The sequence below is a fragment of the Motacilla alba genome, chromosome Z, assembly GCF_015832195.1.
Source record: "Motacilla alba alba isolate MOTALB_02 chromosome Z, Motacilla_alba_V1.0_pri, whole genome shotgun sequence".
NCBI classification, from domain to species: domain Eukaryota; kingdom Metazoa; phylum Chordata; class Aves; order Passeriformes; family Motacillidae; genus Motacilla; species Motacilla alba.
The window spans coordinates 31,770,543-31,782,269 of NC_052046.1; the positions used below are offsets into that span (position 1 = coordinate 31,770,543).

Genomic DNA, 11,727 nt, shown 5'->3' on the forward strand with positions numbered 1-11,727 from the left:
ACTAAATTATCAATACCTTCAAGAGCACTCAAATTCACTGTAATTATTTTAGGTATAGGAAAAGGGAGAATTTATATTAAAGGATCAATGTTACTCCTTTTCTTGCCCCCACCCTTGAAATACATACGCAGCTGCACAGCATATATAATAGCAGAAGTGAGAAATATAGCAGAAGTGAGAAAATACCAGTTGTTGTTAACCTAACTTTACAGCATAAACCATCCTGCAAATACAGAGGACTGTTACCAGTGGGTATTTGTGATGGCCTACATGACACCTAACAATGTCCAGAGATGATAAATAATACTCACAGTTTAAAGTCATAATTTCTCCTGAAAATATTACCCAGAAGTTCTCCTATAACAATGGAATTTTCCATATGTACAGTCAAGATCTGTGGCAAGAAGTCAATTCGTGGCTCTTGTACTAACAAAAGTTAGGCTTTTTCCCCAACAGAACACCAGGTACCTCGAAAACAATGAAATCTGACCCACAGAAGTTCACAATTTCAGAATGTTAAATTACTGTCAGCATCACACCACAAAATCAAATTGTTGTCCCACATTACTTCAGTTGTGGGGCCTGCTCATTTTGTTTTTCAAGCTAATAGCAACTTGGAAATTATATTAAGCTTATTCTCCTATTTAAATGTTTGGGTGTGGGGCTTTAACTTCTGAAATCAAGCTGAATACTTAAGTTAGCTCTGAAAGCCTTAAGAAGTTATTCATTCAAAGTTTATCACCGCTAACCTTTTGGTTTTGGCAGACAGACTGTGTATTAAATTCTCTCCTCAAGAATAAAACAGTATGATGCACATACCTCATTTGCATCAGCTGCTTGCCATCTCAAACATCAATCATAAGCAGGGTCATTTTAAATTTTTTTTTTAACTGGCACTTACACAGACAACACCTTCAAAATGTAAAACTGCATTACATTATTCCATTCAAATTCTCCCTCATAAACTATTGCAAATGCTAATATTTTCCCCACCAACACCACAGGCAATAGAAAGTCTCAAATGCATAACACTTAGAAACATCCTGTTCCTTCAGGACACTCGAGTGACATTCACATTATCCAAAATGAAAATGTATCTACCTTACTCCCACAGTTCTATTTCACACCTTGACTGACTGAGCACTTGTTAGCAAGTTGTCAATCAGTTGTCTTGCCATTTCTAAAAAAAATTAGAACCTGAAGTCAGTTCCCCCGAGGAATCACCAGATGATGCTAAAGAGAACCCGTTCTTCCATGCTTTTGTACTGAATTCAGACCTAAATCTCAATCATTAAGAAACCTTACAATAAAAATCTAGAGTTGAGAAAATTGAGGAAGTCAATTAAAAATACCTGACCCTAACCAACACGATACAGTTAAGGGTAATATTGCTTCCCATTATGAACCCTAAGTTACAGCATTAGCCACTTCAACTCCAAGTCATGCCACAGAAAATCATGATCAATGAAAAGCGTAACTTAGCTATAATTCTGAAGAAGAGCATGGAGGGGATACAGTGCAAAAATACATTGAATGTACAGTTTAGTCTTGCATTGTGACCACCACAAAAAAAAATTCCTTTTTCTTAAAAAGTAGCTCTGTGGTCTTTTCATCCTCCTTGGTTTCTCTGGCCCTACATTTCTTTCAGGATCTGTGCTCATTGTTCCCATACTCCTCACCAGGATATGTAACTCACCCACAGCGCTTCAGGAAGCTGATGTTTTATTACTCTACATGGTAATGAGGAGCTGGACAAATATTTTGCATCATATTTACTATGAAAGAAAACAGAGAGAGATACCTATTCTAGAAATCATTTTTGTATGTGACTCATCAGAGAAACTGCTCAGAATTTAAGGACCTGAAGTAGATATTGTGAAACACACTAATAAAATAAACAACAATAATGGATGTACTCTGCAGGCAATTTAAAAGAGCTCAACATTAAAAAGCTCAGTAAGGGATGACAGTGGGTTAACTCTCAGCCAATTCCTTGGCATGTAAGGACTAGAAATGCTGAGCAGTAAGCAACTACTACCAAAAAAAAAAAAAAAAAAAAGAAGAACTTCAACAAAAAAGACTGCTAATGTGAAACAGAAACCACAAATAAAAATACGGTAATACGGTTAGTAGAACCTTACAGAAATACATGGTTTATATGGAAAGAATTGGTATGGCTTTAGGAAAAGGAAACTCTACATTTCAGAACCATTTAAGATCTCTGAAATAAGCAATAAATACATGGGTAAGAGTGCTGTAGTTGACAAAAATCAACTTTGACTTTCCAAAAGAGTTCCCAAAAGGTTACTAAGCAGCTATAGGATGAAAAAAGGTTCTTATAATTATAAAGAGAAATGCATCACCCAAGGTATAAATCTCCAGCTGGCTCGCTCATACCTGGAATACTATGTGCAAGGGAAGAAGGTGGTAGCCACAGTCAAAATAAACTAAAAAGTAATTCCCTCCCTACTGTGGTTTGTAGGCCTGTGGTGTGTCCTTGCTAGCCAGATGTTGCTGATACATGGAATTTTCTTGGGTTCAAGGGGGACTGGAGAAATTCACATTAAAAAAAAAAAAACAAACCTATATTTACTGGGGGATATTAGATACAGAACCACATCCAGCTCAAGAAGTTCTTTGAGCGAAAAGTCACTGGAGAAAAAGAGGGCAGCAAAAGCCAAGTGTCACACACCTGCTTGGTTTTCATTTCTGAGCATCAACTATCGCTTATGACTACTTTTTCTAACAGTGAACACTTACAAATACTATGACTTGCATGATACATATTTTTTATTACAACTTACATACAGGAAACTCACCAGCAATAAGCTTCTGAACTCTGGCACTTGAAAGAGACTGCAACTACCCTGTCAGCAAAATTACATGCCTTTCCACTCATTTCACCAATGACCAGGAACAGATAAATCAGTATAGGTGCTGAGAAGCTTTTTTTCCCTGGCAGTTATGCACAACCATTCCAGTTCAGGAACTTGCGCTCGCTTTACTAAAAGTATATACATACATACTTAAGCATAAAATCAGGTTGCAAGGTATTTCTGTAGGACCATAAGTCCCTGCCTGCTTCAAAAAGACACCTGAATTCGCAACCAGTACCTGAATGGACTTCAAAATTAGCTGTAAAGCTGTTAGGTAAGGCTAGTTTCTCATTTTCTTTTGACAAAGCACCAAAGAATGCCCAGACCTACTGATCCTCATGTGCCTTGCTGCATGGCACTGAAGGGACACATCGCTTCCCCTCTGCTTTTCAAAGGTGAGCACACAGAGAAAACGTGTGGCACCCTTCGCTGTGTTGAGCCTCTAGGTACTCCCCACCACCTTTACCGACTCCTTGGACAACAGATTTAATTCACGTCATGGTATTGCTAAACAAGAGGTGCGTACATGCCTTTAGGACAGGATGGCCTCAGGACAAGAGGCAACAAGCAGAAACTGATGCACACGAAGTTCCACCTGAACATGAGGAAGAACATCTCTACTGTGTCTGGAACAGATTGTCCAGAGAGGTTTTGGAGTCTCCGGGACTGGGGATACCCAAGAACCATCCGGATGGAATCCTTTGCCGTGTGCTTGGGACGGCCCTGCCCGAGCAGGAAGGCTGGATCCCGTGCGGTCCCTCCCAGCCTGACCCGCTCCGTGACTGTGCGAAGCCATAGGCGCTGGAGGGCGCACAGGGCGAGCGAGACCCCGCTCACACCGACCCGCTCCGTGCGGGTGTCCCTGAGGGTGACTCAGTCCCTGCCGAGCCACCGACCAGCGCCCGCCCGGGGCCTCAGCGCCGCCTCACGGCGAGCGGAGCGGGACCCACCGGCCCCGCGGCACCTCCGCGGCCCCACGCCCGCATCACCTGCAGCGCCCGCACACGGGCCGCCTCTCGCAGCGCTCCACCGGCAGCTCCCACAGCCCCTCGCAGCCCTCGCCCTCCCTGCCCGGGGCCGTGGCCAGGCCCGGATCCGCCCCGCCGCCGCCGCCGCCACCGCCGCCACCGCCGCTCCCCTCCATGCCGGCGCGACGAGACAGCCAGGCCGCCGACCGCTAGGGGCCGCCCTCCCGCAGGAGAGCGCGCGACCCCCGCTCACGTGAGGAGCCGGCACCGCCCCTTCCCGGGGCATGCCCAGTAGGAGCGCGCGAAGCGCCGGCGGAGCCCCGCCCACCGGGGCGGTGCCAATGCAAGCTGCCCGAGCTCCGCAGCGGGGCGCGACCGGCAGGGGGCGCTGTCGGCCCGCGGCGGTCGCGCGGAGCCGCTTGGCCTTCCCGGGCACCGCCGGGAGCGGCTGAGTCTCGTCCCGCCGGGAACGGGGAACGGGGAGCCCCGGCTCGCCCCCGCCACTGCCCTCACCGCACGGGTACCGGCACCGCCGAGAGACAGCGGCGAACAGCCCAGGGCTGGTGCTGACAGCGCCCCGCTCCGCATAGATAGCAGCTACTGGTGCTACTAGTGACACTCGGGTGGGAGACTGGATTTTTGATACTTTTTTTTTTATAATCACAGACTTCTGGTTGTTTAGTAATTATCTGACCACCTGAATTGGTATTTTATTCCAAGTGCTGCAGAGTAGGAGTTCAGGACTTCCCGTGCCCTAGATCCCTTCTAGCCTGTCCTGGGCTCGCACAACTCCAGAAGAGTTTCTGCAGCACAAGACACAATGCTAAATTATACTGTGGTCATTAAGGTAGATATAACAATAATCTGAGTCTATTGGAGTCCACTATACACTGCAATGAATTTCAACTCCAGAGTTGTTGCAGTTTACATTAGAAATCTACTGAAATATAGCAGCTGGTAATATAGCAGCCTCTTTACACACAAGAGGTCCTCTCCTGAAATTAGCGTCTGCAGATTGGTTGGCCAGTTGTATTATTTCCTGTTTTCTGTTCTGTTTCCAAAATAAACTGTATTGTGTTTAGGTATTTACAATCATCAGACTCATTTGATGTAATTCAGGCCTCCTGCTATGAGATTCATGCACAATGTTAATATAGTTTTGCTTTTAAGTTGTGTATTTTTGTACTATTTTATTTGTCGCTCAAGGTAAACATACACTAATTTTCTTGTGTAGCCATTAAAATAAATTTTCCTCACAAGATTGAAGAAAATCAGAGATCATTGATTCTGAAGCTGGCTATATACTTATACATTGTAAATTTAGAAAATTTAGAACCACCAAAAATTTAAAGAACACCAAAGAAACAAACAGAAGGGAAAAAAAAACTAGGTAAAAAGGAAAATACCACTAATAAATTCAAAATTACAAAGTTATCTATTGCTAGTATTACAGGCCACCTAATTTAGGACAGGGAGACTAATGTGGGTGGTGGGGAAGGCTGAAACTTTTTTGTTAAGCTGAAAGCCTTATCACAAGGTAAGTTGTTATAACCTATAAACAGCTTATTCAGGCCCGTTGTTAGAAGGATCACAGTTGTAGTGGACAGGACAAGGAGTATTAATGACTGCTTTCCTAGTCCCACCTTACTGAGAAGGGTCCCCATGCAGGGCTACCATCAGCAGCCTGGATACGCCTTCACAGCTTTCCACAAGTCTTCAAAGACTTGAGTTTTTATCTCTAAGCTCTGCTAAGTATAATCAGCTTTAAAAGAAAGTAAACCATTGTAAACTGTTCTGCTCGGACCACACAAAAGAAGAAAATAGATCTGCAGATAGATGCCTACAATAAATGTAACAATAACTTGGTCTGAAGTAATTTTGTTGCCAAGGAAATGGTGAACATGGCAGTGAATATCCAGAGGTTCAGAAGGAAGAGGATGCTTTTGTCTGTATGTATACATCTGAAGAACAAAGTGAGTCAGTTGAAAAATGAAAGAAAATGGAAACATGAGATCAGGTTAGGATAATCTGACTATGACTCAAAGCTAGGCTTGAGGACAGAGGGCTCCTGTTAGCAGAACATGGCTGTTCTGGACTACCAACAGCAGTAGAAGGGATTAAAAGCCAGCTACATTTTTTTTTTTTAAACAGAGCTAGAATTTGCTGTATCTATGTTGTTCCAAAGCCTCTTTTATGACTAAAGGCCAAACAATTAAAAATTTTACACTAAATACTAATTTTTAAAAATTGAAAGCATTTTTTTTTTTGCCAAAACATCTTGTTTGAAGAAAGAGGGATTTAAGAGGAAAAATTACTGAATATTGAAGTCTAAGACAAAAAGTAAAATATATTTTATGGCAGAGCTTGATAATCCTTTACAGGCTAATAGGGTATTTATTTTCACACTATCTTCTTAATGCATTAGTAGCTTGAATGTTCGATGTAAGACTTGAGTGCAAATTAACATGTTCACCATCATATTAGAAACCTGAGGAATTCACAGCATCTCTTTGGACCAATGTTTACAACTTGTAAATTCACAGACCTAAATTATGGGGTGACTGGGAGCTTCTTGCTTGCATTTAATACATTTGATGTACTGCACTGTTCCCTTTTTGGGGTAATAAATGGTCATGTGTTTCGTGACTCACTGTGGTGTGGAAAATCCATTAAGTTTTGTGGAAAGTACCATTCTGCATGTCCAATCTCTTCTGCATCTTTTATAAACCATTTCTCTTTTATTCTAGGATTTAGTATTTATTTTATTTTAGGGTTAGCCCTTACTGAGTAAGAACAAGTTACATTTCCTGCTGCTACAAATCACCAAAAATCCTTTCCTCACCAAGAAGTTCAGATTTAATACACATTTATTTTAAGAGATGAGAAGAACTTGTCAGGATTTCAGTTCTCAAAGAAGCACATTCAAATGGCAGGTGTAGTTTCCAGGGAGCTTTAGCCAGTTTAATTCCGAGTCCCATGTTTCTACTGGCTGGTTTGACTCAGAGTTTCAAATACTAGCGTAAGTAATTTTAAATCCTGCTGGATACATTATATTTTTTCTTTTGTTTTCTTTGTAAAAGCTGTGTCCTCGTACAGAGTGTTCCTTTGTGGCCGCTGACAGCTGTTGAATTTGGGTAGCTGTGGTTCATGTTTCCTGTCCATCCCCATCCTTGTCCATGCATTCAGGAGATGGATTCAGCATTCGAGCTGGACAGGCTGCCTTAGTGCACAGTCACTGGTGTCAGCAAGAGGCACAGTCTGTGTAAGTGCAGTGGGAGATGAGAGCTTGGAAGCCATGCTGAGCTAAACTGCTGCCTCAGGGCACCACAGATGGGCCTGGAGAACTGACTGGCACTGAGAAATGCAAGCCAAGGGGAGCAAGTTTGAGACAGGTGAACTGGGAGTTGCTTATATAAAGGCCGCCATGAAGAAGAGGGCTTTTGTTTGTTGTGTGATTCTGCCTCACTGCCTCACAACAAAAGACAGACAAATGTCTTGGTGTTTGTACAGCAGAATGGTATCAACAAAGCACCTTCTAAGCTGGCAACATGTGCTAACAGAAGCCTATGTGCAATATGGAAGACTATACTAGATAAGGGGGTTCCAAAGTAATGTTGGTAAATACCACTCAGAGTGGAAATGGAGCTCAGTGCAGGAGAAGTGTGGGGGTGTCTGAACTCAAAACCAGAAACGTTGTGTTTTGAGGAAGAGCTTGCTTTTTGTTTGACCTAAGCATGTACTGACCTGATTTGTCAGCCCACTTGTTTTCCAAGACAGGCCTTTTTGAAGGAAAAATAATGTTTTAGTGAGACAAGATAGCTGCCCAGAATAATCCTCTCCAATTTTGCACCAAGGATTTGGTGACTATTGCTGTAGGTACTGTATTTTTCCACCTGCACAGAGCTACTGTGAGACTTAAGGGCAAAAGTTGCCTGTGCTTGTCTCTATTCCAGAAGAAGATTCTGTTCTTCAGAACAGAATTGCAATGCAAAGGATGGGAGTAAAGCACCCCATCTTACTTGTATGCCTGGGCAGCTAAGGATTACATTCCAGGGAACAAAAACTAGAAACTAAAACAAAACAAACAAACAAACAAAACAGAACACACACCAAAAAAATGGGGGGAAAAAAACAGAACAAAAGAAACAAAAAAACAATGACAAAGATTTAACCATCCAGTATTAAAAAACTGATTTAGTGGTCAGACCTGTGTAACATATATGTACAGTGCATATTGTTATCACCCAATCTTTTAACCTGTGGGCTTCAGACATTACTCATTATGTTTAAAGGCTTTGGATTTGCCTGTCATTTATGATAAGTCACTGCTTTGTAAATACTGACAGCAAGAGACTTGAGAAATGGAGCATTCATTTCAGCTGTTTTTGTTACTACTGGGGGCTTGGAAATGTCCTTTACATAAACTAGAGAAACAGCAGCAGCAATAGAAACATTCAGTTTGTCTCTTATTCTTCCTTTGTATTTTTTTCTGTGGACCCAAGAACTAAAATTTGTGCAATCATGTCCAATATGCTTTGCAGCAGTGATTATGGCTTTATTCTGCCTGATGAAAAGCCTTCTGCAGAGCTTGTTCTTTAGCACCTCTCTTCTACATATTTGCCGAAAAGATTACTTTCCATAGCCTTGTTTACTTCCCAGAAACACAAGATTTGGGGGATAATAATGTTTGTCCATTGAAACTTTCCCTACACTTTGCAGATACCCTGTAAGAAGATGCTGTTAGGAACTATTTTTATGTGAGAAAATAGCTCAAAATAACATTCCATCCCAGGTGTCTCATGCCATCTCCTGTACATACACTTTTATTTTTGGCATAACTACAGATGAGTTACAGTAAAATAATAAGAGCGTGACTTTGCAAGGTAACTGCTGCATTTCAAAACCACTAGTTTACATGTTTTCACATACTGTTAATACCAGGAAGTGTTCTTTCTCATTCTCTCTTGAGGATAATTACCAGCCATTTTGAGAAAAATAATAGTGAAGACAATGATACTATGAGTAGAACCTTATTTCTTTACTTGGTCTTAAAACAGTGAATCTGCAGGAATTAATTTGAGTGAAGTTATATAAAGGTACTTACACAGTAATATTTTTCTTCCAGGAATATGGGAAGTACTGGGGTAGGACAAATATCAGTACAGACTGGAACTTTGCTTTTGAAGTCTCACCCAGGTTAGCCTAAATGGCTTGTGTTAGCCTCACCTTGAAGACAGAAACCCTAAGGAGGCCAAAGGTTGGTCTGCAGCTGCACACTTGTGCAGTTACCATTCATCACTTGCAAATACATTTTAAAGTGTTTATCTCACACAGATAAAATAGCAGAGCCCTAAGCCTGTGGCATAAATACAATTAGGCCAGCAGACATTATTGAAAGGCAGCTTTTGATCATTTTGGTTGCACTTGTTATGATAAAATGTTGCTAATTATACAGGAAGATGGCCACTTCCAAATGAATGCAATAAAAGCTGGAGTGCTTGTATGGCTGTTTGCAGTCTACCTGTGCTGGGAGCTCAGCATTCTACATTTGGTGGGCAGGTGCCAATGGCTCTGCAAGTATTTATTCCTGATCAAGTAGTCACTTTTAGTGGTGAATTAACAATTCCTTCTCCTAATGAGAACTGTAAACAACCATGGACATATTGGATTCTCATGAAACAATGTTCGCTTGTTTCAGCTCAGAAACTGGTGAGTGCTGGCAGGGTAGCAGGTGTTAGACGATGCTGCTGCAGGCTGCCTCCAGCCAATTTCCATTAAGCTCAAATGAGCATTTTGTTCAAGCCTGCAAACTTTAAAAGTTGCAGCATATTTCTAAATGCAAAAAAATATTTGAAGGTGCACATAAATTGTCAGAGCTGGTAAGGTCATGATCTTGCCCACCTTCCCACACTCCCCATCTTGCCTGGTGCTAGTGTGAGTCCCCATATGCCCACACAGCCACCCTGCATGTTTCTTTCTCTATTTCCTCTGAGGCAGACCAGCTGGGTTTACCCTGTGGCCAGCCAGACATTCATGCTGGCAAAAGTGTGCTGATGGGAAGAATGAGGAGAAAAATGTCCTGCTTTCCTTTCTGATCTCTAATGTCAATGAAAAAGTGAAAGACCAGTAAAAATGTAAATGATGGGGGAAAAAGCTGTTTTTCTGGGCATGTACTGGTGCCTGCAGAGGTTGGCCTTGGTCACCCGTCGCTGTCTTGGTGTGGGCCAGCCCTCTGATGAGTACAGTCATGATGTACTGGAAGGGCATATGGCAATATATGCAAGTACTGCCAGCTAAAAATAGCTCTTCATGGCAGCTTCACTTGTGATTTTTTTCTGTCACCCTTCTTTTGTGAGCTGCCACTCTTCCTTTCCTGTTGTTCTGCTGCTGCAGTGTTCATCTTGCCTGTGCCACGATGTGCTGTGAAACAACCTGCCAGGCTGTTGCTTGGATTGTGCTCCCTGCCAGCACAACACTCTCAAGGCTTCGCTGATCTGGAAAATCTCTGTGCACTTAATTCTTTGTTTCACTGTTATGGGTAGGTTGCAAAAGTTGTGAAGAGATCGTAGTCTGGAAAAATACACTGAATTATAGTTTGGTTGCCTAATTCAGTTCATGAGTCTGATTGCTTTTATGCTTGTAAAAACTAACTGCCTTTTCAATTCCTTTTGGCTTTGTCTGTTGCAAGTAGATCTCTCATGTTGCATAAGAAAGTCACATGGAACTTCATAAAGTTATTCTATGAGGTCACATGTAAGTGTCATCTCCTTTTTGAAACAGCTTAGACTGAACATCCAAGGTAAGTGACAGATCACTCACATTCATTTGCTTCTTTCACAGAAGCAAACATTTGTAAGGTGTAAACACATTTTCAAACACAGTCATTTCATCACTGATTTGAAAGTTTGTTCATTTCTAATGGCTTCACTCCTGACACATAGCTAATAACAGGTAGTCCAATCACTAAGCCTGTTGTTGCAGCCTATGATTGCAACTCTGATGACTTGTAGCACATTACAGTAAGAGGTTACTGAGACCTTCATGCTAATTTCAAAATTCTTAACTGAACTCAGATTCAAAAATCAAAACCTATGCACTGTGTAGAGACAAGTGTTGTTGGTTGTATAATCTTGGTGTGCTGTGTATTCCACTTTGTAACTGTAAAATGCAGTTGAAAATACAAAGAGCGTATGTAAAACAAAACAGGTAAACTTCAGTGATGGAGATTAAAATAGGTAGATGAGAGACAGCCTTTGAAGTAGTAAAATACTATCGGCAAGGGTCAGTATGTCCTCCGGAGCTTTACAGCTTTAGAGCTAAACCATAAAGCTTCTGTTTCCAGGACTAGACAGTGGAGTACTAGTAGTGTGTTACACGTCTCTTGGAAGCTGACAAGCATGTCAGCAGAGAATTCACTGTTACCAGTTTGTACTGCTGATGTAGATGTGGCTTGTTACAGGGAGAGAAAAGGGTGCACTTTTCAGAATAGTGACAGAAATCTTTGAGTTTTTATTGAAGTCCTCTAGAAGTCAATGTTCCAATCAGCTGTACCCATACAGGGCATTTTGAAATGTCAAAACCAGCCCCTTTTTCCACTCAATTTAAAAGCTTTGCATTCAGCAAGTCATTTCAAAGCCATAAGAAAATTATGACCTGAGTGTGAAGTTTCTTAGATTTCTGGTTGGAATGCTGGTCAAATGCCATAATTACAGTAATTTTTAGTGTTTCCTGCTCCATTGTCAGTAATGGTATGGCCTACCCTAGGTAGTCAAAGGAGACAGGTTCCACTTGTCTGTAGACTGTTGCCTGTTCTTTAACTCCCACAGTAAGTATAGCTGAATTACTTCTGCACTTAATGAATAGTCAAGTAAAAAGCTTTAAAG

General features: G+C 41.7%; 1 protein-coding gene across 1 annotated transcript in view; it reads right to left on the reverse strand.

Moving 5' to 3' along the window:
- DTWD2 (DTW domain containing 2) overlaps positions 1-4,020 on the reverse strand; it is a 59,709-nt gene extending 55,689 nt beyond the window's left edge. Inside the window, exon 1 of the mRNA XM_038125566.1 lies at positions 3,866-4,020. Within this exon, the coding sequence (XP_037981494.1) occupies positions 3,866-4,020 (155 nt within the window). The remainder of the gene's footprint in view (positions 1-3,865) is intronic.
- Between the last annotated feature and the right edge of the window lie 7,707 nt (positions 4,021-11,727).